General features: G+C 42.7%; 1 protein-coding gene across 4 annotated transcripts; it reads left to right on the top strand.

Annotated features, from left to right (window-relative positions):
• The first annotated feature begins 391 nt into the window (after window positions 1-391).
• Window positions 392-27,823, top strand: LOC133130937 (serine/threonine-protein kinase PAK 6). 4 transcript variants are annotated; one of them, XM_061245967.1, is made up of 9 exons: window positions 392-529; window positions 14,666-14,893; window positions 19,684-20,304; window positions 20,984-21,505; window positions 21,607-21,740; window positions 22,993-23,119; window positions 23,583-23,708; window positions 25,644-25,778; window positions 26,344-27,823. In XM_061245967.1, the coding sequence occupies exons 2-9, from the start codon at window positions 14,690-14,692 to the stop codon at window positions 26,509-26,511; spliced, it is 2,037 nt and encodes a 678-aa protein (XP_061101951.1). In that variant the 5' UTR covers window positions 392-529; window positions 14,666-14,689; the 3' UTR covers window positions 26,512-27,823. The 4 variants fall into 4 exon arrangements, with proteins under 4 accessions (XP_061101951.1, XP_061101935.1, XP_061101943.1 ...); XM_061245951.1 differs by lacking the exon at window positions 392-529 and adding an exon at window positions 3,762-3,846; XM_061245959.1 differs by lacking the exon at window positions 392-529 and adding an exon at window positions 4,032-4,169.
• The last annotated feature ends 136 nt before the right edge of the window (window positions 27,824-27,959 follow it).

Raw genomic sequence — 27,959 nt, 5'->3', positions numbered from 1 at the left:
TCCAGTCTGGTAGCAGGGAGACCTCACTACAATTATTTGGTTTGGTGTAGAGTGAATTTTTGAATTTTCTGTGACATGAGGAAATTAGTGACAAAATATAACCGCGCTGCTTATTCTTTCATCCAACAACCACAAAAACAATCTGGATAAAAAATAAAAACCAGCACATGAATTTCCTTATGGCAACTTGAGCAAAATACTGGTTGGTTCTGGATGCTGAATATATCTCTTTGGGGCAGGGGCTGGCAACAGGTGATGAGAAGTACTGGCTTTCAGGTGACGGAGTTAATTTTTAATAAACAGGAGGGAGGTGGGGTGATTCATTTGCAAGTGAAAAGTTACCTCCTCATTTATCTCGGGAACCTGCTGGGCTGAGCCTCATTCAGGAGCAGCCATGCTTCTGCCCCTGTGGAGAAAGAGTAGTAGTGTGTGTGCTGGAGTCAATGGGTCTGCAAGGGGACTGGCTTCTGATTAGCCCTGGAGAAGCTGAACTCAATAATTGGACCTGAATCCGGATGCTATTTAACTGGTGAGTGAAGCCTCTTCATACAAGGCAAGGCTTTGGAAGAACACTGGGAAAAGCTTGTGAAATTGACATGAGGTGACCAGTTCTTGTAGTTTGACTTGCTCACTAAATGAACAACTTGCCTTGTCCTCAAGAGCACACTGCTTGCTGCCTTTTGCTGGGAACTAGTTTCAGTTCTCCGCCTAGAGGGAAGAGGGGCAGTCGATTCAGACAGCTGTGTACCATGTTTCTCCCAAAGGTGGAGGTAGTGGAATGTGTCGGCAAACCTCTTTACTGAGTGTTGTCGGGTGTTGGATTTCCTTTGTTGGGACGTTCCTATGGGAGGTTAGGTGTGTCACAAACAGGAGATGTCATTACTCATGTTTTACAAGCCATGCATATTCACCGTTTCACCGTCTCCTGCATTAGTCAGCAGCTGCCTACCTGTCTGGGCTTATACCACTGCTGCTCCTGGTTTTGTAGTAAGTAATTGCACAACAGGGAGGTATGGCTGTTGTTTTGCCCTCAAAAGGGGGCTTGAGGGGTGAAACTTACATATAATTGGAGGACATTAGACAGAAAGTTACCCCGATACAAGAGTTTTGTAGCAGTAGCTGAAAGGCAGTTTTAATGCGGAAGAAATTTAAAACAGCTTTAGGGGGAAAAGTGTGACGAGCCAGCCCTACCTTAACATTACATCATGAGAAAAAGCCTCTCGTTTTTGTCCTTTTCTTGTCCTGAAAAAAAGCCTGAGCATTTGCTGATGAACACTTCTCACATTATCTCATATTATTTACACACTATCAAAAATAATCATGATATTTTTGGCAAAAGAGACAACCCATGTTTTATTGTCGATATCGTCCAGGGTCTGTGACAATTTATGCCATAACAAAGTCAATGCACATTCATGGAAATCAATTGAAACCCCAGCCTTTGTTTCTTGTCATACTCAGATTGCTTTGGTCTGCAAGAATGAATTGAAATGCTGCAGTTGTATTCTGATGGAGGCAGTTCATTTTAAGGACATTTTCAGAAGGTGAAAGGAATCATGGCTGTTGTACTTCGTAATTTGTAAGTGATTGCTGCCTGTTTATGTGAACAGTGACCTGGTATTCGCGCAGTCATGTTAAATGATCCCTTTTGTATAACAAAAGCTCTAATTAACAAGAGACCACTGCAGTTGTTACAAAAGCATTGTTTGCAACAACTGCTGACCATTAATTTGCTAATAATGTTTATATCGATGTGGCCTATGTAAATTGATCTTTGCATACAGTATATTCAGTGATGATTTGCAAAAAAAATTTGAAAGCAGTATAAACTGTTACTGGTGGAATGTTCTGCACAAGCGGTGCTTGCATTTTGTAACTGGATTCCTGCGATGGTGTGACATTGCGATTAGTGGAGCGTGTTTGAAGAAGTGTTTTGTGGGGTGGGGGTAACATTGCCCACCCAGGCAGACCAAGCAATAGTAGCACTTCATACTGGGGGCAGCAGAGGGACTGCAGGGGCTGTGTGAAGACAATAAATACAACAATAAAAAATGGCATTGCTGGGTGGAGGGGTCATATCTAACAGCTGCCATCTCTCCATACAGGAGGAGATATTCAAATGGGTCCCAGGCTGGTTTTTACAAAAATGTTTTATTGTTGTTGAAGACACAACAGTCCTTCGTGTTGCACATCTTATGTGGGAGCCTTTAATCTTGAACACATTCTCCAAAATCTTATTAGTCACGCTTCTAATCACTGCAAAGGTTTCCATTTCCCGCCGTTTTAATGCTACGTCCATTTTATTTGTGTCAGCAGTGTGTGGCCTTGGGTCTCTCCAGACATGTTTCAGTTCTCCATGGCGCTGGAGGGTATCAGTAATCACTGATAATGTGAGAGGTTCATATGCATGTACACTACACTAAACATAGTCCCAAAGAAAATGGGCGCCACCAAGGCATCTTTATGAACATTGGAAGGTTGAGACAGGGCAGACAAAGCGAAAGCTATGACAGGTGCAAGTTACTGTCACAGCAGATGAAAAAATATATTTTGGAATTCTTCCATCAGCTGCTGTGAACTTTTGAACCTGTACTCCCTTAATATATTTTCTTATGTCAACTTAACGAGCAACCATACAAATCTCTCTTCATTTAATGTTCTCAAATATTAATGAGCTCTCCATATTTGCAAGCTAATGTAAAATTTTAAGGGAATGTTTAAGTGAATGTTACAAAATGTTATAAAAAAGCAAATAATTCTTTAGAATTTTTATTACTGGAGCAATAGGGTGTAAATATTGGTGAGGCAGATACAAGAAAAGTAAATGAGGAAAGATACAATTCAGGCCCAAGGCAACATCCCTGATTTCTAACTTAGTCTTTTCAATTGAAAACTTATTAATCATCAATCATAATAGGAGATGTAAGTGGACACAACCTCAAAGAAATAAACTGCTTGAAATTTTCACTGAATATTAGGCATGACCCAACATGTCGTTAAAAACTGTACTGACAATATAATCAGCAGCTTGCAAGAGTTACTGTATTTAAAGGACCTTGCTTTGGGAATAATGTGACTCAATCGTGTGAAAAGCTGTAATTTCACTTGACTGCGCAACAAAGCCCCCCATCCTGGGCAGAAGCAGCAGTGCACCCTCCTGTCCTTGACCACTGCACAGCATAGATAATGCAGAAGGTGAGCTGATAGGGACTGTGCTGCACCTGCAATTACCCGGCTCATATAGCCCAGTCACATGGGAGGGCTGTCTGAAAGAGAGGGTGGGGGGTAGCTTGGGAAACTGAATGCTATCCCAGGTGGTGTCCTGTGTTCTCCCTTACCTTCCGTCATTGGAAACCTCTCTTAGCAGATGCGCGCGGCGCTATCGTTTAGTGCGCTGAAAAAACACACATTAGGAAAGGAGGTGGGGGAGAGAGAGAGAGAGAGAGAGAGAGAGGGAAGGAGCGCTCATTCTGGCTGCAGACCTCTCTCACCCTGGATGTCTCTTCGCTTCCCTGTGGTGTTGCCTATTTTAAAAGTACCCGGGCGCAGGTACGGACACACGTACGAGAGGTTAGCCACAGCACCGGCGATGAGTCATCGGCTACAAAGAGTCTTTGAGCTGGCAGCGTCTCTCTCTGCCTGCAGGGAGGAATGCATTAGGCTTTCCCAGGCAAGCGGCAGCCTGCAGTGTGCTGTCGCCTGAGAGCCAGCCCACCTCGCCTCTGCGTGCGCGCGCGTGTGTGTGTGTGTGTGTGAGCGCGCCTCCGTCTGTGTGTGCGTGCGCGCGCGCACTCGCTCACAAGCCTCGTCCCGGAGGACAGGCTCTGCTCTTCTCCGAACGGCAAGGTAAGGGGCCTGCGTTTTTCATTAATTTATACAGCCGGAGTCCCTCTTCGCCGTCTCTGTGAGGCGGGAGGGAGGGGGGAGCGGGGGAGAGAAAAGGCAAAGAGGCTGAGCTTCATTGACAAAGAGGGAGGTGAGGCGACGGCAGCCGTGGTAGAGGAGGAGAGAGCACAGAATGCAGCGAGCCCAGGTGGTAATGAGCGATAGAGGAGAGGCTGGATTCTGAAAGGTTATGCCTCAGAGGAAACTGCTTTCCCTGCTTATCTTGCGCCGCTCCTCTCGGCTCTGCTCCACACCTATTCTAGAAGGCGCATATCCACTGCGAGGTGAGAAAGTTGGGACTGCTACCCTTTTTCGTGTTTGAATGAGCCGTCTCTTTTTTTAATTGAAACACCGATTACAGTAGTTTGTGTCTTCAGTGTGCTGAGAAACTATGTGGGTTTATTGGTGCCGCCGGTTGGGTTATCATTTTCCACCTCCGTGTGCTGTGCAGTCGGGTTCTGTTCAGGTGAAGGGTACGGTCTTGCCAGAGATGCACAAGACTGAATTGTGCCAGAAGGATCCAGCTGCTCTGGATATGCTGCTGCGGTGGTAAAGGAGGTAACTGGATTGAGTTTGAGGGTGTTGGATTTTCTGCTGAAAACACGCCTGCTCATTCACTGCTGTTCAAGCATGCACATGTTGGTCTGGCTTTGCCGCGCTGACGAGACTCTGACAAAGATTAACACAGGGAAGTGATGAAAGATGCATTTGTGACCTGATGGTAAATTGGAATTGGAGGCGAAAAGAGCAGCCTTTTCCTAGCAAATATTCAGTATTATTACTAGTTTAGTGCTGTGTTTCGGTTGATGTTGCGTTGCTATATTGTCTAAAGTACAATAAAATACATTGTGTTAGATGTGTCACCTTGCAATGCGCAAATGCAAAGAAATACTATACCATGGTGTTCTATATACAGTACATCTTTTGTTTCACTGAAAAGGCAAGGTTTCAAAAGCAATGCATTTTTTGGGTTCTTGTCTCTTTTTTAAATCATATATTCTGCAGGATGGTAGCAAAGGATAGGTAACTGTATTTACTTGCAATCCATAAAATAAATATATTCATTATTACCCTTTATAACAGATGTAAATGCAATGGCTGTTGATAAATGTGAAAAAATAATTTCATGCAAATACTGTCTCAGTGAAAACCATTAGAATAAACTATGCACTTGCAGCAGAATTTCTTTTTTCCTCAGCTATTCTCATCCACATGATTGATGGCGTGTATGCTGAATGACATTCTGGCACCTTCTCTTTGTAGCTGTCGTCAATGCATGCAAAATAGTTTAAGCCTAAAGGCATAACTGTTAAAAAAAACTATCTGAGAAGGTGGACGCTATTTGTTCCCAACATCCCGATAGAGAGGCACGTATTTAAATGTTTACATGGCCCAAGTAGCAAAACAATACATTTTGCTCTTCGCTTTACCAATCAGCAAAGTACAGATGCATTCAAGTACAGCACTTCTAAATTGAATATACACAATGTATTTCTGGGAAGAAATGTTCTCGGTTCACTGCTATCTATAAGATAATCCTTTAAATCCATTTGTAATACAAGTAAATTAGAAGATAAGCACTTCTGCTGCTTCAGTGGCTGCCATGGTTGAAATTCCTGAAATTATGGAACTTGCTGCTACTCCTTAGGGTGGATCTACAAAAGATGGTATGACCCTGTCTGACCCTGTAGAAAATGTCTGTGCTGCTGCACCTGTGGGAAACAGGAGTTCACTGAAACCAGCATACAGGTTTGAATCCCTGTCCAACAAAGTTATGGGTTGCTGTTTAGAGTGGCAGCTGATCTACCTCCAGGCACTATTCACTTTAGGAGATAAGCGTAGCAACAGATTTTCAGGAAACGGATTCCCTTCTCATATTTAGGGTTACAGGGTCGAGGGATGCTAGCTTACATAGTAACAATGGTGGATGTGTATCGTAAATCAAATTAGTCAGTTAAAGAAAACAAAATCTGGCTCCATATGGTTAAATGAACAGCATGGTCTAATCAGTGCTGTTAACCCCACAGCAGACATCATTCACATTAAACCCCATGCTTACCTATGCTCTTTTGGGGTGGAAATTAGCCTGATGTATAAAGTTTTTACAGATTTGTATAACTAAAGTAAATGCCCCGCCACACTGAAAAATGTTTCGTTATACAACAAAAAATGTTGACTTCAATTTGTTAATATTATATATTTCGATTCATTCAAAGAAAAAAATAGTTGTCACAAATTGAAGTAAAAATTGTAGGTTTGTCCAATGAAACCTTTTTTTCAGAGCACATGCTTGTTTAGTGTCACCTTGACTCTTGTGGATTGACTTAAATTGAGAGATAAAAATCTCAGCGATGAAAAGCAGGATAGCAGAGATGGGGACGGGGTGGATGAAGAGTGGCATGCGAGCCCGTGGAGCTTCATGAGCCATTGCTTTTGGGCTCTGCCTCCATGCCTTCAGACACACATACACAGCTCTCCTCTGCAGCCTTTTGCGCTGAATTCCTGCCAGAGTAATGACAAACGACCGCGTCCATTCAGGAGTACATCTGTGCCATGGCAGAAGGGAGTCTGGGAGGATCACACAGGTGTTGATGAAAGGAGCCTCACAACGCGGCATTGTGCCGATGCGAAGGGACCCGTCTGTCACAAAGAGCATAAAGAGCTTACTCAGCCTATTGGCTGGGTATTGGCAAATGATACAAGCTAAATTGCCCTGAAATTTTGGGCAGGGAGTGTGTAAACCCTTTATGAAATGTGCCCCTTTGTGTGGAAAAAGGCACAGAAAGATGTGACGGAGGAGTGAGCCAGGTGGAAATAGCTAACAATGCAGCGCACAATGGGAAGATGCGCTCAAGGTTGAGGGAAACTGTTGTCACTTTGTCCAGATGGAAAAGTGAGCAGAGGAGGGTACTGAAAATGAATCGCCGCTCTCATAGGGGAACGCCGTACTCCATGTCTCGCGAGGGAAGCACACCGCATCAATAAATTAAGCCACTGAGAGCCTATTTGGCCTGTCTTACTACTACAGCCCGATGATATGTCTTTATCTGCAGGGAGTAAAATTGTTTAAGAGACTGTTGTAAGCCAGGAGCATCTTTAATTAAAGAGAGTGCAGGAAAAAACTACACTTCTTTACTGCCTGTTGTCTAACATAAGTATTCAGTAATATATGGTTGGAAGGGTTTTGGGGGCAAAAAGGATAGCGCACCCATAAACAGGGGTGTAAACAGTAAATTTGTAAAGGCATTTTGGTATTGGGGATTCATAATCAAAGGCATAAGGATAGCTAAGGACAGCTGGTGATTGAATGTAGGATGGTTTCTACATGCCAGTGTCAACTTTTCCTGTATTAGGCCTTGATGAACAAGTCTTAACATGACTATTTTTATAGTTGGAAGAACATGTCCTCTGGTGGGTTTATTGCTGTTAGGTTCTGGAGTCATCCATACACTCTCTCATTAAACACGCACGCTGTAGAGGATCTGCGGCACACTCTTGTGCTGCAGCCTGAATGTTTGCTGTCTGACTGCAGCACAGTGTGTGGCAGTCTGGGAGGAAAATGAGTGTTTGCTGTCAGACAACAGGTCATCATGTGCAATCCGTCTTTTTAACAACCTTCTATGTCCTATTTTTACTGGTCGATTTCAGAACGTATGTTTCCTAGTCATATTTCTAGGCCCGTTCCATCACTGAAATTCTTCCCATTTAGGAGACTAACACGTGGGTCCTGTCCAAATGTGTGTGCCTACTCATCACTTCCTCTCTCACACCATACCACCAGCGGAGATGTGCAGTTATTGCCCTGGAAGACTGTTACTCATGCAGCCAGTTCAGTCAGAGTGCCACTCTTGAGTGAAGAGGAGGGGACCAGCCTTCCAACTGAGACCCTGGGCTCATTCAAATTGCTTATTTTATCCTTCCTTATCTCCTTGTTCCTCACCTGACCTGGGAATCAATAAAGGTCCCCCATCTATAAGGACATTCCATCCTGTTCCTTGAAAGATCCAGGAACCAGGAGCTAGGAGGTTCCTGAAGAATGAGCAAGGAAATGCAAGCACAACCTTTGGAAGTATTTTTTCAGAATGCATGACATATAAATGATTGACCTGTGGATCCACCTTTCCTCATCTACCACATATGTAATTTATGTGGCTTCAAGCTGACATTTGGAAGAGCAAGGGCACTCAATGAAGCCATTGAAAATGAAGCCATTGGAAATCCCCGATGCAATCTGTGTTATTAAACTGGTGCAAGCAGCACATCTTGCTTGCAGTCAGTGAGGAATCTGAATATGAATTACAAAGTACTCTTCATCTCCTGGTACTGAAAAGTTACTCAATTTGTGACAGCAGCAGACTGGGGGGAAGCATGAAAGCTTAAGTGAAGGTGATCAGTGGTAGTCAACGAAACTCTCCAGTCCATTCTAAATCTGGGTATACCACTCCATGCTGTCAACTGTTAACAATGGGGAAATGAACAATTGTGTAGTGTGTCTGGCCCTGCTTAAGCTAGGTGAAGTTCATGTCATGAAAGGTGTTTCATCGTGTTTTGTTAAGCCTTACCTGGGGGAGTTCTATTTTGGCAAGCTAGAATATAATGGAAATAGAAAGCGAATATTTCCTTAAAAGTCACAGAAAATACCGTAATTCATGATGCTTCTTAAGTAAAACGGAAAAAGAATGAAAAATGATCTCAAACATAATGCTCTTGATCGTGTTTTTTATGTTCAGTGCAGAGGCATTTGAGCAGGAGGCACACTGAACACTATTCACTCTAGATCTGGGACAGGAAAGATATACCTGTGCTATTTTGCCAGTGGAAGCTGATACACAGTGTCTATCACAAAGGGACATTCCAGGAACACAAGAATCACAGTGTGAACCAGTTAGTTTGGTATGACGTTGAGGTCCCTGTTAAAATACGCATTTTAATGACAGTTACACAGTACTGGGTTTCACAGCATTTCATAGCTGATTATTAACAGAAGGTTTATGATGCCCTCCATTTGATTTCAGCAAAAAAGACATTTTGATACACACACAGGGCAACTGGTACAGTTCCTTGCAAATCTCGGTAATATTTCAGTTTATGCTGAATGGCCTTTTGTGATTATTGATATAATCCAAATTGGACTGTCAGAACAATGCTGTGTCACAAACAGTTAATTTAGAAAGCCAAGATTGTATGAAAAGTATCTTGCAACTAGAAGTTAAGAAGTATTATTTTCTCTCTCAAACTCAAACTCAAATGATAATTGATTTAATTTCCTATAGAAGGCTTTGACTCTATGCTCTGTATAATTTGCTGTGTGAAAAACATCCATATTGCTATAAATACACAGCAGCATTGCAAGACTTGCATTGATGAATTGTGTTGGGGTGGATTTAAGTCAAGGTTAAAATGCTTCCACAGTTTAATCCCTGCTGTGAAGGCTGTACTGGCAAGGTGTAATCTGTCTCAAAACTGTCTTAATGTCACTCTTCATTGTGGAAAAGTCTAAAGCTTAGTTTGGGTTCATGTATGAACTTCATTTTCATCGTATAAAAGTCAAAAGTCCACGCTCATTATTCCAGTTGCAGCCGTAGCATGCTGAGGCAAATCCATCCGTATACATCACACAGAAATGAATACCTGTCTCTCGTCTATCATAGAGATCATGAGATCCAAAATTATTTTGGATCTTTCTCCCCACTTTTCTATTTCCATCACTTTGGTACAGGTTGATACTAACCTCATCTGTCCATAAGAGTTTGTTCCATTTTTTAGCTGTTTTTTTGGCTGTTCTGTTCTTGTGGCTTACCAGTGGTTTGCATCTTGCAGTGAACCCTCTGGAACGATGCTGGTGTAGTCTTCTCTTTATTGTAGGCTTTGACACATCAATGCCTACATTCTGGAGAATGCCCTTGATCGGTTTGACTGCTGAAAATGTGTTTTCCTTCACAATTTATAGTATTCTTGCATCATCCACAACAGTGATCTTCTACGGTCTAAGTTGGTTTGCTATTGTTGAGCTCATCCATTGCTTCTTGACAATGTACCAAACAGTTGATTTGACACACTCAATGATTTGGCTTTCTATCTGAATGATATATTATTTTTCCACTCCTTTACTTACCAGGTTGAGAAATGCTAATTCATGCTATATCAACTCTAGACCATTTGTTAGCTTTATCACGCATGAACTAATTAACAAAAACTGCTTAAATAGCTGGGCAGCCAATAGCCCAATTACTATTAGTTCCACAAAATGTGGAGACAATGTATAAATAGGACTGAAATTCCTACATGGTATGGGTGTAAATATACCCACAAATTAAAGCTAACAGCCTGCATTTTAACCCTATATTCACTGTTTCATTTCAAATCCAATGTGCTGGAGTACAGAGAAAAAACAACAAACATTGAGTCACTGTTCAAATACGGACTGCTCTGGATTTCTTGCTCTTAGCTATTGTATATTCATTAAGTGAGGACCTGCTTTAAAGACCCTCCTCATTACAAGGGTAACATGGTGGCCATAATGGAGGTGACAGGACCCCTTCACACAGCTGCACTGATGAAGATGAAGATGTGATCAACGATACTGACCAAATACCACAGTGCAATTCGGCCAGGATTGTTCCCATTCTGACACGGAGAACTAAAAAGAGGATTTGCTTGTATCTTGCACCAAAACCACTTTACAAATTATGTGTAACATGACATGAGTGAAGGGTCACCAGTCAGATGAGTTAAGAGCCAACCCAGTCCCTCAAACCAATGTTCCCTCAAATGTATGGGTGGAAACTTCAACCCAATAATCCCTAAACCATGTTATCTAAATACTGAGTTAAATCAGGGCAAACAAGCCTTATTCTTTATTTCCCCATTGCAGCCCGGAGACACGTCACTCTGCAAATCCCAGCTCTCAGCTCTCAGTCCCCCACCACGCCCAGATTTCAAAATCGGCCTGTTTCCAGCGAGAGGAAACAGTGGAAAACAGCGAGAGGCGCAAACAAGCCAATTTTCTCTCCTTCACCCGCCCTCTCCCTCTCCCGCCTCTCCAAGTTCCGCTTGACTGAGACAGCTGCTGGGTGCGAGAGGTTTGGAGACGCTGGCGGTCTCTGCCAGTGGCCGAGCGGAGACAGGTAAGGCTGCATGCAGATTCCGGGATGTGCTTCCTTTGGGCTCGCCTGTTCCAGAGACGTGCGCAGGACCCAACTTGTAGAGGAATCGTTGAGCTGCGTTGCACCACTTTTGGCCTCATCCGGGAATTACGGATTGTTCTGGATTTGCATTCAGCAAGCCCTGGCTCAGACAGCCTCGCTGTGCTTGATGGGAAACACGTCACTCATGTGTCATTTCGCTCGGAGAGAGTGACGGTAAAAATGTGATTTTCGCAATTAGATTTCATCATGACCCAGCTGGACGCTGCTGAAGATGTAACTCTATTATATGCCGCACCTGAAAAGGAAAATAGGCCAAACTGTCCTGGAAAATATTTTGAAGCACAAAAAAGTCCTGTCTTGCTGAAGAATGAAATTACCTGCCATGCTCAGAAAGATTAAAGCTTGCGTGAACATAAGCAATTCTTTTGAGGCATTTGAGTGAGGATAGTAGTTATTTATGGCAGTGCTTTTAGGGCAGGAAAATGGAAACAACTGCAGGAAAATCATGTCAAAGTGACCTCCGAATGATTTTTCCCTGTCAAATATTATTTTTGCAAGTACTTCACAGTTGAGACTTTTACCCACTTTAATTCCTTCTGGTAACTTCAACACCATAAAGCACAGCAAGAGGTCTGTTTGTTGTGGATCATGAGTATGTGTCCAGAAAATGATACATGGTCATTGAAGATCAATGCTGATATTTTTCTTATGGGGTAAAACATTTTTATCATAATTAAGAAACTGTTTATTAGAATGCTGTAAGGTTGCCTTAAGGACAGATGCATGCGATAAGAGCTTGTAAATCAATATTAAATAGGAAATGTTTCAAGTGTTTTAACTGCATGTTGCCTGGTGACAAAATGTGTGTTTATTAGCACTGAAAATCTGAACAAGTAGTTTGGTATAAAAATAGGCAAATCCAAGGAACACAACATTAGCTTAGACATGTTTTAAGGTCAGTAATTTGTTTCAAATATGACTAGGGGCAGGAACATACAAATAAGAATGTTTCTAGTAAGTCTGTCTATAAGTCTGTCTATAAGTGAAACGGTGAAACTGGGTTTACAATAATTTATTTTAAATGTACACTTTTAAAATCTAATTTTGAAGGGAAGCAGGTGTCAAGGGCCATTATTATGGTAGTTCACATTGCAATACAGGATAGAAGACATCCCGTTTCTGACAATAGCTCTTAGGCTCTTATCACATAAACCTATCTCCTGTTGCAGTTTACATTTCATTCTTGGGCAAATATTGATCTGGCTGCTTGCACTGGAAAGGTGAGGAGTATGAGTCACTGTTGACTGTCTGTAATGCTAACACGTACATTTATACCTGTTCACATTTAGTATCCCATTGACACAGAATGGCAAATCATACCATTTTAGGTTAAACAGAAGAAAATGACTAGGTTCTAGCATGTAGAAAGAAAACAGCAGCCTATAGCATAGTGGTTAAGGTACATTACTGGGGCCTGCACGGTTGGTGGTTCGATGCCCGGTGTAGCCAGGTTAAGATTAAGTGGGGAACACAGGCAGTGTTTATTTTTTTGTGGACAACATACCTGCAGGTATTTGTGGAAAAGTGAGTGCTGTCCAATCAAGTTCAAGTTTTATAAAGAAAGGCCTCAAATGCTCTCTGAGGTAACTTAGTGGACAATGACAATATTCCCAGAAACAGAAAATAATAACAGGTATGTTCCTGTTTAAATCAACATTATCTGGTGTCACTGTTCTATATTTGCACAAAGTTTAATAAATTTGATGCCATTAGGCTAGGTGGATATCTTGAACACGGTGCAGCACTTTCAATACACACACAAATGCCCTTTGGACTTTTCATAAGCATATTTACAGATGGATACAGCTTTTCAGTTTTTTTAAAGTACGTGGCTCATGGTAATTTCAATAAAAAGCCTTTTATGTTTCAGGAAAAACAAGGTCTCTCTCTGGCTGTGCTTGATCCACCCAATGTGTCTGTTATTCAGCATTGCATCTTTAGCCCACTCCTGCCCCACCCCCGCTCAATAGCGTCCTTGCCAGATGAAATTAGCTGTCTTTCCAGCTCCACATTATGTACATAGGAGAAGCAGAGAGTGATAAGCTTATGCAACGCTTAGTATATTAGCCATGTGATCCAATTATCCTCAGAGGGTACACATAGTTCCTTGCTGTTTTCCTCTCCTGCCCAAAAATGAATCGGATTTTGCTTGAGCATGACTGTGGGCTCTTCTCCTCTCCCCCCAGGAGATGAAGATAGGACTGTTGGCGCATTTAGTCACTGATATTTCCTATTACAGGGGTCATTGCTGCTTATCGTGGGGTGTCTAGGGGCAGAGCAGAGACTGCCTGCAAGATTGCTGGATGGGCAGAGGAAGAAGTGATGTCTCACATTAATACTTTCTGCAGTTTAGTTCAGGTCACTTGAAAAAAGTCATATTAAAAAGGAACTATCTATATTATCTGCTAACAGCACTTTGAGAAATCTTATGTAATATATTAATTTGTATTATGAATCATGTTGCTGTGCAATAGAAAATCTGATTATATAAAAACAAGTCATGCTGTGTTTGGTGGCAAGTCATCTCGAGATTTTCATATGATCTGAATGTCAGTGAGTCTCCAGATCACCCTGATCTTCAATTTAGTTGGAAGTCTGCTCACTAACATGAAAGTGGGGAAATATTTCTTCATGCTGTAATGAATAATGTAATTTTATATTTTATGCACTGTGAGCTGCAAGTGACCTGGATAACACCAACAGTATTACTACTGCTAAATAGTTCATTTAGCAAGGCAACATAAAAAGACAAACCTGACTCATCTTGTCAGAAATAACACATCGCAAGCTGTACAGTTCAGCTGAGAATTGGCTTGTCTTCATGCTGAATAAAAATGAATGGTATACATCATTAAGTGTCCCAAACGTGCTTTCAGCTGACCTCTTGCCTAGATAATCACGTAAGGAGAGATATTTTACCTGAGTGGCTTGAATTTATTGACTCTATTTATTTCCCTGGAAGTCTGGGGAGTGAATTCTCCTTCATTAACATACAGTAGAGGTCATGGTGGGCAAGCACTTTGTGATCTTTCTCCTGCTAATGCAACGAAAAGCCCTAGGCCTTGACTGGAGCTCCGCTGTGTGCTCGTCAGTAAAAGGGCACAGAGAATGAATATGCCTTAATTGACCAGATAAGCCTTCATTTCAGATGAGCACATAACAAAGCCATAGCCCTTCCCCCCTAAGCAAAAGTCATCAGACTGAAAATGAAAGATAAGACAGACAGTGGGGTTAGCTGGAGACTACATTACTAATGTAAAACATTCAGTCGTTTCTTATTTTTTTGTTGTTGCTTTGAATAACCTTTAAATTGGTCATGAACAATAGTACAAATTTACCCTGGATGCCAACTCATTGCCTGAATCATAACTCACAAAAGTGACAGAAATTACAGAAATATGTTTTTTGACTTGAGGTTCTGATGAAAGTGCATATGGCATGCTTCATCGGGGGTGGAGGATTCCAGGTCATCAATCTTACTAAAAATCCAGGTCATAGTTTCTTCTTCTCTGTGCTGGAGCGAGTGAGCGAGCGTTTTCTGCCTTAACGTGAAGCCATCCCTTCTGAAACAGGTCTTTGTTCTGTCCTACCTGAGAATGTTCCGCAAGAAGAAGAAGAAGAGGCCAGAGATCTCGGCTCCAAAGAACTTTGAACACCGGGTTCACACCTCCTTCGACGTCAAGCGGGGTTGCTTCGTTGGCCTCCCTACCCAATGGCAGAGCATCATTGAGACCCTCCGGAGGCCCAAACCCATGGTGGACCCCTCCAGGATTACACATGTGGAGCTCAAGCCAAAGAAGGTAGGCTCCTGTTTGGGCACACCTCCTTTGCAGTGGGATGTACGAGCATGTTGTACTTAGACTGTAAACTCATGAAATTGCAACTGTCTCTGCGCTGCCAGAAGGCAAAAGTTGAAGCATATTATATGTGAATCTTCTCTTGTGCAGACATAGCCATAGCTATTTGTCTTTTGTGCCGTTGCATTACTTTAGAGGAGATTTGTAATGTTTGTTCTAAACTCAGTAAATGAATGTAAACAAACTCAAACAGTAATACTAATTCCCTGAATACAGTACATACTATAAGTAGCTTTCATTTTTTGTAATTGCAGCACCTTACTGAGAGCCTTGTTCCAACACATTTTCTTCTGACACATGAAAAAAAACCCATATTCAGTACAGCGAGCTCAGCCACAACATATAAGCAGAGAGCCTTTGAAGAAAGAGCTCCACCATATTTACTAAATTCCTCTTGAGCAGTGGTATTCTCCTTTCTTTCAGGAGATTGAACACCCAGGCAGCGGTGCTGCAAACAACACACTTTTTCCCCCTTTCCGCATTGCTATTTTATCTATCCCGAGGCTGGAATAATGACCCTACTGTGTACATTCACCGTACACTGTAAATCCCGTGAGGGATGTAAGATTTATTACTCCATGCAGGCAATTAATAATAATCCATGCTGCCTTCTTTTAGTTGTCAAGATCCGGGAGAAAAATTGCAGGTACAGCAGTGGATCAGCAGAGTAAATGCCAGTGGGCGATAAAGACTGCAAATCTCAGGACTTCCTCATATTACAGAAATATACATTCCGTCTATTTGTTAACCATCTTAATTGCCGTGTTAGACAGTTTTGGGATTCACATTTTCTATTAATATTGTCGGCTTCCCAGAGGTGGAGAATCCAGGTTCAGAAAGAAAGAAATGTCCTTCCTAGTATTTTGTTCTCACTTGTATTTGCTAATGAGCAGATTTCTTCTGCCATGGGGGAATAAATAATTTGTGAAATCACCTGGCTGGGTTCATGGGTGGAAGAAACATGACAGAACTTTCTGACCCCTGGGTTTTCCATGTCTGCAGCTTCCCAACCACAATGAATATCAGAGGTTAAATATGATCTTCCGCCATTATCTGGCAGTGAAAACAGTGTAATTGTTATGTGTAACAATGGCACATGTGAAAGGTGATATGGCAAACTGTATCAGCTACGATGACAAAGGATGTATGAAGGATGTATGAATCTGCATGGGCAGATTTATTTCAGTGAGATCCGTTTCAAATGAATTAGTACAGATGCTGCAAGGGTGCAGTAGAGCAATTCTTTCTAATCTTGGAAACTGTGTTATAGCAGGTACTGAGACTACTGCCGTTACATTAGTTCCATTAGAATTTCTGCATTTATTTTTCAGCGCCATTATTAATCATATTCTTGGGCTGTTCTCATACTCATACAGTTCTTTTTCTCTGTTATCATCATTTATTTATACAAAAGGTTACACTGTTTTACCCATAATGATGTGCTTGTAACCATATAACATGAACCAAATAATGTTGACAACTATACATCACTTGTATGAAGGATGTAAATTAAAGAATACAGACTGAATTCTGACCCAAGCTTTAATGTGTCAGAAAGGCAGTTGACATCTATTGTACGAATGTCAGAATTCTGTCTTGGAGGGGCATTTCGGTGATTAATTTAAGTCATTGATTAGCAAAATAATCCACTCACCTTGTTCTCAAGGCTGTAATTGGCTGCTGAATTGAAAGCAAACCACAAATACTAGCAGACACTGCCCCCTCCAGAGATTTTGTTTGACAGCTTTGATCTAGATTTAGTTTCAAGATTGGGATAATGTGAGGTTTGTCACCTCATAAGTTATTAAAGGTAAAAGGCACATTAGGACAGAACACTTTATTACCCTTTATGGGGAATTTGAACACAAGGACTTGTGGCAATATGTTACAGATTTATGTATGAGGTTTGCATTTCCAGTACTAGAACATATAACATGGAGTCCATGTAAAAAATGAAGGGTAGACTTTATGAGAGGAAGTTTATTTTCAGCATTACATTTCTGCAATAAATATTTGTTCTTGATACATGAAAATCTATCAGCTTGCCTAAATGTACGTACAGGAAAAACTGTCAACTGTCCTTTGCCCCTTTACTGAACAATTCTAACTGTCAAATTCAAATGCAGTTTGTAACCATCATATTAACCAAGCCCATTCAGAGTCTATTTGCTTTTTTTGTGGAGGAGATTGTGTTGTATCCTCAGCAGTATAATAATTGATAAGTTAAGTGTATCTGTTTACACAAGGCATATAAGTGTATGTAGGTCACACATGTTATGTAGGAACAAACTTATCTCAAGTTGTGAGAACAGATAAGTGCATACAGGAAAAATAAGTAACACATAAATATGAAGCCAGCATGCTACACACTTCCATAAAGAACAAAAAAGGGTTCCGCTATGGAGACAAGCTGAAAACCCTTTTTTCTGAGAGTGTAAAGAACAGATACCTGTATCATATATTAGTTACATTATCTTTAAACTGTATAATTATAGGATAGATGTAATTAGCGGCCACCTTGTTGACACCTCAACAACTAGCAAAACTATACCGCAAATAATAGAAACTAATAGAAAGCTTAATAGGCTATGGACAGTGACTCTTCTACTCAGACATTATTTAAATACGTTCATTCTACTTGCAGCAGTGTAATGGAGTGCATTAACTTCTGGGTTATAATGAAATCCTTTTTAAGACTACAGGAGTTTTGATAAAAGTTTCTAAAAAAGGTTCTGACATATATATCTTATCAATGAACAAAGAGAGTTTGCGGTTAAGTACTTGCTGCACTGCCTATATAGTCTATAAGGATTTGGTATTGTGCTCAATCGATGTAAAGCACTGAGATTATAAGGTCAAAGAGTAGTAATTGCATTATTAAATATTATTATCACTATGACTATTATTATTATTATTATTATTATTATTATTAGCAGCAGTCGCAGCAGCAGCAGTAGCAGTAGTAGCAGCAGTAGCAGCAGCAGTAGTATTAGCAGCAGTAGTTGCATCAGTAGCAGTAGTAGTAGCATCGGTAGCAACAGTAGTAGCAGCAGCAGTAGTAGCAGTAGCATTAGCAGCAGTAGTAGCATCAGTAGCTGTAGTAGCAGCAGTAGCAGTAGTAGTAGCAGCAGCAGTATTAGTAGCAGCAGCAGTAGTAGCAGTAGCAGTTGTAGCAGCAGCAGTAGCAGTTGTAGCAGCAGTAGTAGCAGCAGTAGCAGTAGTAGTAGCAGTAGCAGCAGTAGTAGTAGCATCAGTAGCAGCAGTAGTAGCATCAGTAGCAGCAGTAGTAGCATCAGTAGTAGAAGTAGTAGCAGTAGCAGCAGCAGTAGTAGCATCAGTAGCAGCAGTAGTAGTAGTAGCAGCAGCAGTAGTAGCAGTAGTAGCAGTAGCAGCAGTAGTAGCTGTAGTAGCTGTAGTAGCAGCAGTAGTAATAGTAGCAGCAACAGTAGCTGTAGTAGTAGCAGCAGTAGGAGCAGCAGTAGCAGTAGCAGTAGTAGCAGCAGCAGTAGCTGTAGCAACAGCAGCAGTAGTAGTAGTAGCAGTAGCAGTAGTAGTAGTAGCAGCAGCAGTAGCTGTAGTAGTAGCAGCAGTAGCAGCAGCAGCAGTAGTAGCATCAGTAGTAGCAGTAGTAGCAGTAGCAGTAGCAGTAGTAGCATCAGTAGTAGCAGCAGCAGTATCTGTAGTAGCGGCAGTAGTAGTAGTAGTAGCAACAACAGTAGTAGTAGCAGCAGTAGAAGTATTAGCATCAGCAGGACCAGTATTAGTAGCAGTAGTATTCATAATCACACCTGAATCAAATATGCTTCTGTAATATTCAAAAAAAGCAGTAGTAGCAGCAGCAGCAGAAGCAGAAGCAGCAGTAGTAGTAGCAGCCATAGTAGTATTCATAATCACCCCTGAAGCCAATGTGCTTCTGTGATATAAAACAAAAACTGTTGTAATATTTAAAGGATAGGGAGGTGAAGCTTTTTTCTATTTCGTTTTTGATTTTGTAACTGAATGAAAAGTACTGATGTTTCTGCACAGTTTATGCTCTCAGATCTGCCTTCTTACCAGCAATCCTGACTAAAATATCATACGTGAAACAAGGTCAAATGATCCAGTCTTAACACGTGTGAGCACAATCCATCCATACAGTCATGGTAGTGTTGCATTTCAACATAACACTAGAAGGGAGGGTGCGCAGACTTAACCTATTTATTTCTGACTTCTCTGGAATGAAGAACAGACTGTCATGCATTGAACGGTTTGTTGTGCTGCTACCATGCAAGTGTTTTAGTATGTGTCATGTATTTGTCCAGGAATGTGATCAATTTAAGAGCTTACTTTAACAAAGTCCGTGGAGGAACAGTATGATTTTTCGGCCCAATTTGCTATTTTGATCAATGTTCACAACAGGAGCATCTACAACTGTTAGGCTATGTACTGTACATCCACTTCAAGATCATTACAATTTCCTTAGTCAAAAAATAAATAAACACTGCAGATCTGAACAAAACCAGCCCTTCTTAGCAAGCAAGTGCTTTCACGTTGCCCTGAACTCAGAGCCATTTAAGTGCAGATTAATAGCAGCCTGCCAGCGTTTTATTTTTAGGCCTTGCTGTACGGAAAACCAAAAAGAACGATCCAATACCGGGGCAGTAATGTTCTCTGGTATTAACGATTACCTTGTCTTCTGCTAACACTGCTGATGGTAAGCGTGATTTAGAAACGCACTGGTTTTTCCTTTTCAGACGATAGTACGCGGGAGCTTCATCGGACACGGGGACTACATCGCGGCGGTGATCTCGGACCTGAGCCGCCTCTCGGTGACGAGCTCCAACTCGCTGCGGAAGAGCAGCCCCTCTGCGCGGAAGAGGGCCCAGTCTCTGGGCCGCTTGGGCGAGGTGAAGGAGGGAGACTCATACCAGTACGAGGACCTGGTCAAGGCCGAGCGCGGCGGGAACCCGGCCGAGCTGCCCTGGCGCGAGAGGATGCGTAACGTTAAGAGCGAGAGCGGGAGCCCCCACCCGGGTGGCAAAAAGAGCATCACCCTGCACCCTAACGGAGCCCTGCCCCGGGCCAAGTCCTCCTACGAGGTGAGCGTCAGCTCCCTGGACACTGGCGGGGGGGCCGCACCCAGCCCGCGGCCGTACGTGCAGAGCGAGGTGAGCAGCCCCGCCGATAGGCCGGTGGGCAGGAGAGACAGGGGCCCCCGGATCCTCCCGCCCAATCAGAGGCCGGTGTCCTGTTTCTACACCCCGGGAGCACCGCCCCACGGTGACATGGGAATCCTCACCCCGGACTTGCACACACACGAGCGCCTCCTGGTCCAGAACAGCCCTGGCAGGCCCTACTCCTCCTACGACCTGAAGGTGACAGTCGCTCCACTGACTTATCGCCCTTGTGTCTTTAATTTCGGCAGCGGGTGACTGACTCACTGATTTAGTTATGGGGCTCAATATAACATTTGCAAGAGCGGCATGCACCTTAACCGCTGCTGTCGAGAGCAGGACGCTGTTTTCGCGAACGTAAGCGAAAACTCCAGCTCCGTTAATGAGTTACAGAAAGTGTGAGATATCAAATGAGATTTAAATGCTGTCAGCTGCCAAAGATTAAAGGTGAAAGGAAAGCACATGACTAAGGACATGTCAAACTAATAGATAATAATCTGAAATGAGATGAGTTGTAGATACTGTCAAACGAAGAAGATATGGGGGAAATGTAAATGTTCCCTATCCAATATCGAGCGCTTGTAATTAAGTGGTCCCAACATTTCAATGACAGCAGGTTAAATGCTGATAGTTTTGCAGTGCAGTAAAATATGTTTAGTGACTTATTCTGTGTACTGTGCTAGCAAATATTAAGGTGCAATGTTTTGGCAGGTGTTCATAGGCACTTAGTATTAGAGAATTAGGTTGGCCACTCCGCTATTTTCAGAACTTGGAGATTGATTCGATGCGGGTGAATGAAATAGCATGTAGACTTGTCTGGCTCACAAGGCCATCCCATTACAACTGTACAGAACGCTTTCTTTCTTCTTTCCTGGCGCAGGCTGACTCTGTTCTAAGGCACCAGCCTGGCTTCCTGCCCAATGGCACCAGCAGTCCGCTGGTGAGCGGCAGCAGAACTCACAGGACGGTACGGCCCTCGTCCAGCTACACCGTCGGACTGTCTCCCAACATCAGCCAGCGGCAGAACGGCCCCGACCCCTTCCTGAGTCCCAACCCCGGCCTTCCCGCTCAGGACAGCCCCTCTCAGCCCCGGCCCTCCCCCACGGGCTCCCTCGCCACCAGCCCCCCCGGGACCTGCTCCCCCTCCTTCAGGCCCCCCATGCACCCCTCCCCCCGGCCCCCTCCAGACCCCCCGAAGGTGACCCACGACCAGTTCAAAGCCGCCCTGCAGATGGTAGTGGACAAGGGCGATCCGCGGTCCTACCTGGAGAACTTTGTGAAAATCGGGGAGGGCTCGACGGGCGTGGTGTGCATCGCCCGGGAGAAGCACAGCGGCCGGCAGGTAGCGGTGAAGATGATGGATCTCCGGAAGCAACAGCGTCGAGAGCTTCTTTTTAACGAGGTGTGACGTCCCTTCCCCTTCGACGCTACCGCTCCCCTGTGAGCTATGGGAAAGATGTACGGCAAGCCTAACGCTATCCTCTGTGTTCCCTGTTCTTGCAGGTCGTCATAATGAGGGACTACCAGCACAAGAATGTAGTGGAAATGTATAAGAGCGCTCTCGTAGAGGAGGAACTCTGGGTAATAATGGAATACCTTCAGGGAGGAGCTCTAACCAACATTGTGTCGGAAACCAGGTACGGAGTCATTGGAAGAAAACGTTAATAAATGGCAAAAATATAAATGAAAGAAAGCTAAATAATTGAACCATTGTAGTTAGTAATTCACAGATGTAAGGAGGAACGTACTCCTTTGCCTAACAGTAACATGCAAGGCAAATGCAATGGAGAGATTACTTGAGGAACAAAACATGAGGAGGCAGGTCTGTTTAACAACCTCTACAATGTTTTACTAGAGCTTGATATCATAAAACAAAAACATGAGGAGGCAAGCTCTGCTATGTTTTACTATATCAAGCAAAAAATGTGAAGCTATGTAAAAAAACAAAAACAAAGTGAGGGATAAGCGTCATAAGTAGTTTCAGTACTTCCTTTAGACCACTAGAGGGTAGTGTGATGCTGACTGAACCACCTCAACCGATACGGGAGTAAAGAAAGAGCAAAGCTGCAGCAACTGTATTATTAAAATATTCTTTCTCTTAATCCATTCCTTCTTCTGGAGCAGCATGAGACATTTTTCCCCCCGATGGGAAGATCTGTAATTTAATAATATAATTGGATTTTTGAATGTTTAAATTTAACCTACAAAGTCGAGAATTCATTCAAGCAGCAGAAAATAATACATTTTCCGTGTTGCCATATGTATGAAATACGTATTGAAGTCCACACCTCAATACATCTTACGTTCCAAAGTGAAAACTGCATCTCCCATCAGACAAAGAGGCAAATGTTCATCTCGGTGTCAGGTGTCAAGAGACCAGAGAACTGAATTAATCTATCTGATAAAGGCAGGTCAGATCCAGTTGCCAGCCATCGTATACAATATGTGTTACTTCCTTATGATTGCTATTATGATTTCTGATGACCCCGCAGCACAGGAAATGGAAGGTAGATTTCAAAGTAGGAATATTAGGTTCCAATCCTGTCTTTTGCATCCTCACTGAATCACATTACTTTTTGGTGTATTTGAATGGGAATGCTGAACATTGCAATAATGGAGTGAAATTAATCCGGCACTTTCTCTTAATCTCAAGTGACCCCAGCGACAAACCCAAAAGTATCAGCTCACGGGATTGTTCAGTAGAAGTGTTAGGAAGCTACGGAATCGGCACCAAGCATCATGGGAAGCTAGGCTTGGGCAAAATTGTGGTTGCGTAAGCCTTTGAGCCCCACTGAAAGACCTGGGAGGATTGGGAGCAGTGCAGCTTTCATATGGTAATAACTGAGGTTGCTGTGAAGGAGGCTAACCGCATGGGCCTGTCTTCTTCAGGCTGAACGAGGAGCAGATCGCCACAGTGTGTGAGGCTGTGCTGCAGGCCCTGGCCTACCTCCACTCCCAGGGCGTCATCCATAGGGACATCAAAAGCGACTCCATCTTGCTCACCCTGGACGGAAGGGTACATCCCCAGCATGCACCTGTGTTCCTCATAGAGAAGGAATGATTCTCTAGCACTTTAAGGGATCTCAGTACACATATACAGACAGGCACGCACGTATGCGCATGCGCACACACACACACACACATATACACACACTCACGCACGTATGCGCACACACACATACGCACCCACACACAGGACACCTGAGAGCAAATTAGCAGATATTAAGCTTTTCACTTATATGATGTTCACCAATGGATGTACAATCTGATATGAATCATCCTTGAACCTTTCAATAAGCTTGTACCTAAAACCTACCAAATTGTTCTTGATAGATTTGTCAGCTACCATCCAGCTAAGGCAGAACTGTCTGGATGACAGGTTGTTTGGATGAAAGAAATAAAATTTAGTTTATATCGGGCCTTGTAAGAGGTAACTGGATGCACATTTCAGTATTAATCTCATGTCCTCTCCCATTCAGATCAAGCTGTCAGACTTTGGCTTCTGTGCTCAGATCAGTAAAGACATCCCCAAGAGGAAGTCTTTAGTGGGGACACCATATTGGATGGCCCCTGAAGTTATCTCCAAAACACCCTACAGCACCGAGGTAAGCATAAAGAGGCAGCTTATGAGCCTTGTTTTACTGTTGTACTATGACCACAAGGTGACACAGTTCCACACAAAAACAATCACGATGGTTGATAACTGGCTTGCCTCGTTTTCCCTTCAGTCCTAACTGTCAAGCTTGTTTTACGACCACATAAACTCCTGTCCTCGGGAGCCGGCATCCTGAATCGCAGCCCTCTCTGGATGAATGTGTATGTCTTACACGCTGCCTTGAGAGGAAAGGATCAGATAGCAAAAGCACCGTGTTATCTGCTTTCTAATACTCTTTCCAGATGGTGGTCTGGAATGTGCCCGCAGGATTCTAGAAATCTGGCTGAGAACGAACATGTCAGGCTTTTTTTCTGATATGCATCAAGTACTTACATGCACAATTGAACGTTTTCAACCGTGTCTCCTAATCTGAGACCCCAATGCGTCGTACAGTTGAAGAAGAAACTGGTTTCAGTTAGCCAGTGCATTTAATTAGAGCGAATGCAGAAATACAAAGCAGTGCCAAAAAATAATCTGTGCATGATTTATTTGTTTAGTGTAGTGAAAATACGACTTGTACAACTAAACTTAAACTAAAAAAAGATCAGAGATTTGATGTGTTTTTCAGTAGAGTATAGAACAGCATGCAATTTATTAGGCAGACCTGTACACCAGCTTGTTACTGAAAATATTGAATCAGCCAATCATGTGGCAGCAACTAAATGCATAAAAGCATGCAGACGTGGTCAATAGGTTCAGCTGTTGTTCAGACCAAATGTCAGAATGGGGAAGAATTGTTGATTGTTGGTGCCAGACAGGGTGGTTTATGTATTTCATAAACTGTGATTTTCATGCACAACAGTCTCTAGAGTGCGAAAAATTAAAAACAGCCACTGAGCAGCAGTTCTGCGGGCAAAGAAACATTATTAATGAGAGAGGTCAGAGGTGGCCGGACTGGTTGAAGGTGACAGAAATGTAACATTAACACAAATAACCACACATTACAACAGTGATATGCAGAAGAGCATATCTGAACACATAACGTATCAAACCTCTAAGTGGATAGGCTACAGCAACAGAAGACTTAAGTCTGAAATAACTCAAATAAGTAATAAAGTTCTCACTGAGTGTATATGTATACATGCTCACAGACAGAACCAATAGCAGACTAGAGGGTGAAGTGAAAATGGGAGGCACCATTAATTTATCAAAATCTATCAGGTTGACAGAAAAGGGCCAAGTACAGCAAAACAGGACAATGCAGGAATTTCCAAAGTTTGTAGTAATGTCCAGGCAATGAGTCATAACCAAGCAAACAGAGGTACAGGGATGGTATTGATATATGGCGGATGTTGAGGGATGGTAGGAGGTCGAAGAACACTGGGGCAGGAGTGTGATGGAGGGTGCTGGAAGATGGTTGGGGGCAGGAAGCAAGAAATAAAACAAACTAGCAGAGAAAGACAAACACAGGCAAGCTTATAAGCAACACTGACGAAATACAACAAGAAACAGGTGAGACCATTGCCAGTAAGGAAATACAAATATGGTGTGGAAGACGGAGACACGTAGAACAATGGGGAGGAAGCAGGAAACAAAACAAACTAGCAGAAAAAGACAAACACAGGCAGGCTTATAAGCAACACTGACGAAATACAACAAGAAACAGGTGAGACCATTGCCAGGAAGGAAATACAAATATGGTGTGGAAGATGGAGACACGTAATGGAGAGAAAGGGAAAACAAGGACCGGAGCAAGAGCACAGAAATACATGAATACAGGCCTCACTTTCCACTCAATTAAAAAAAATTGACATGATTACCTTGTACAAACATTATACTGATACAGTCACAATAAGCAATGATGAAATTTTCTTTGTGTTCCTTGTTGTAGAAATGATGCATTTGAGTATGGTTGTACAGTTGTGCGCTGTGCTTGTTCGGACAGGTGGACATGTGGTCTCTGGGGATCATGGTGGTGGAGATGGTGGATGGAGAACCACCCTATTTCAGCGAGGCCCCTGTGGCTGCCATGAAGAGACTGAGAGATGAGCCGGCACCCACAGTCCGGAACACACACAAGGTGACGCGCGCACACAAACCGTCCTATGCTCACACAATTTATCTGTTCCCCCTCTTTCTTGTTTCAAAGGAAGAGAGACACCCATATGTCCTAGGTATTACATTACAGTTATTTAGCTGACATTTTTTATCCAAAGTGACTTACAGTTGATTAGACTTAGCCAGCGCCAATCCCCCCTGGAACAATGTGGGGTTAAGGACCTTGCTCAAGGGCTCACATCTGCATGGATCTTATTGTTGCCAAACTGGGGCTTGAACCAGTAACCTTCTGGGTCCCAGTCAAGCAACTTAGCCACTAGGATATAGGCTGCCCAGTTATTTTGAGTATTTACAATAGAACAACATTTTGACCTTCACGGGTATTGTCAGGCTATTGTGTCATAATGAATCCAGCACCAGGCTTGTTTTTTATATTGCTTGAATAGCTTTTGATTTTTGAGCTTGACCCTGCACTAATTGTTGGAAATGTGAACAGTGTGATTTCCGTACTGGCTGTACCTTGATCTGTGCCCACTGGGTCCCACTGTAAATGATGAGTGTCCTTTCATTGTCCCTTTCCTCCATAGGTCTCCCCCATGCTGAAGGACTTCCTGGACCGCATGTTAACACGGGACCCACTAGAGCGAGCCAGCGCCACGGACCTCCTGGAGCACCCCTTCCTCCTGCAGAGCGGCTCGCCGCAGTGTCTGGTGCCCCTGGTGGACCAGTACCGCAAGCGCATGTCCCGCTGCTGATGCCGGAGGCCGTTCCTCTTTCCGTCTGCCTCGATCGAGGCCCTGGAACTGAACCGAGCGACGGTCACCACGAGCACCGGTGTCCCGGCTCTGACTTCAGCAGTACCGTTCCCACTCCCACGATGCTTCAACGGATAGGGGAGAGCTATTTCTGAGACGCAACAGGACTGGAGAAGACTGAAGCACTTTATCAACATGTGCACACTAGTGAGCACAGTGCAACTGCTGCATGTAAACAACAGTTGTTCCTTACTTTTAATCCAAAAAAGTGTTGAAATCATGTGCCATGTGTATCTTGTCTCGGTGTACTGGATCCTTCATTAGACAATATGGACTTTACACAGATTTAGTACAGATACTAGTACAGATAAAAGTGAATGATTTAAGAATCCATGTTACATAAAAACGTAAACGAGTGTGCTGTCCATGACTGACGCTCCAGATGGGACTGGGATAGCAGTTAGTGGTCAGTGGTGATGTGTGATACTTCCATATTCATAATCTGACTGAATACTGGCCAGATTTTAATCATGGGCACTACCATGTCCAAAATGGTGGCATAACTGAGCCCATGTTGAATGCTTATAAAGCTTATAAACCCCAGTCTGTATGGTTAGTACATTTATGGAATCATCTGTGTAATGGTAATTGAGTTGCATTTAAAAAGATGAGGGATGTAATTTTTTTAACGAGTCAATGGAAACTAAAGGATGAACATTTATTTTCGTATTTATTATATGTTAAGATTTGTAATTAAATGAATCCACCTGCTTTTGTGAAGGGTGTTATGAAAGGTAAGATGTGAAATTGTGAAAAAGTGAGTCTCAGCCTAAAAGATTTACTATGTACAGTTCAATTCTGCCATAACTAAGAAATAATGAATGCACATGCTGAAAAATGAGAAGTTGGAACTTGCAGTTGTCATTATAGTTACCTACTGTATATTGTAAAATAAATGTCACAGACATTGTCAATTTGTTTCTGTATTTAGGTACTTTGTTACTGCTAATTCCTATCTTCCTCTTGCTGTCCTATGCCACCTATTTAGTCCCCTTTAAGAATGTGTGTGTGTTCCTACTGAAAATATGTATGACTGCATTTTTTATTTGCAAATGTTTGCATAGATAAAGCACACAGGCTTAGCGTGTGATGCTAAAGGACCTCCACCAGCTGAGTATAAGATGTACATTTTGTCTTTGTATTCTTACAGGTCGACAATATTCTTGTGTTTGTACCTGTAGGTCTTTCATGAAAGAGAATTCATATTTAAATTTTGTAGAACCAATAAATAATAGCCTATACATTGGGCCTACTGCAACAACTGTGAAGTGTTTCTATTTGTTTCTGTCAAATCATAATTGTTATCCAGCAGTTTTTCCCGAATGTCTCCAGTTAATGTTCTAAGGATAATCTATTCTTTGCGCTTAACCAGCACACTAAATGCTTGA

Source organism: Conger conger, chromosome 1, assembly GCF_963514075.1.
Source record: "Conger conger chromosome 1, fConCon1.1, whole genome shotgun sequence".
In the NCBI taxonomy this organism is placed as follows: domain Eukaryota; kingdom Metazoa; phylum Chordata; class Actinopteri; order Anguilliformes; family Congridae; genus Conger; species Conger conger.
This window is presented reverse-complemented; position numbering and strand designations above follow the sequence as displayed.

What these genes read in the sequence shown, in the direction of transcription:
- LOC133130937 (XM_061245967.1), top strand. Translation starts at nt 14,690, where the DNA reads ATGTTCCGCAAGAAGAAGAAGAAGAGGCCAGAGATCTCGGCTCCAAAG. An exon ending in ACTCCTCCTACGACCTGAAG is followed by an intron (nt 20,305 to 20,983) that starts GTGACAGTCGCT and finishes TTCCTGGCGCAG; the next exon opens with GCTGACTCTGTTCTAAGGCA. An exon ending in CAGTCCGGAACACACACAAG is followed by an intron (nt 25,779 to 26,343) that starts GTGACGCGCGCA and finishes TTTCCTCCATAG; the next exon opens with GTCTCCCCCATGCTGAAGGA.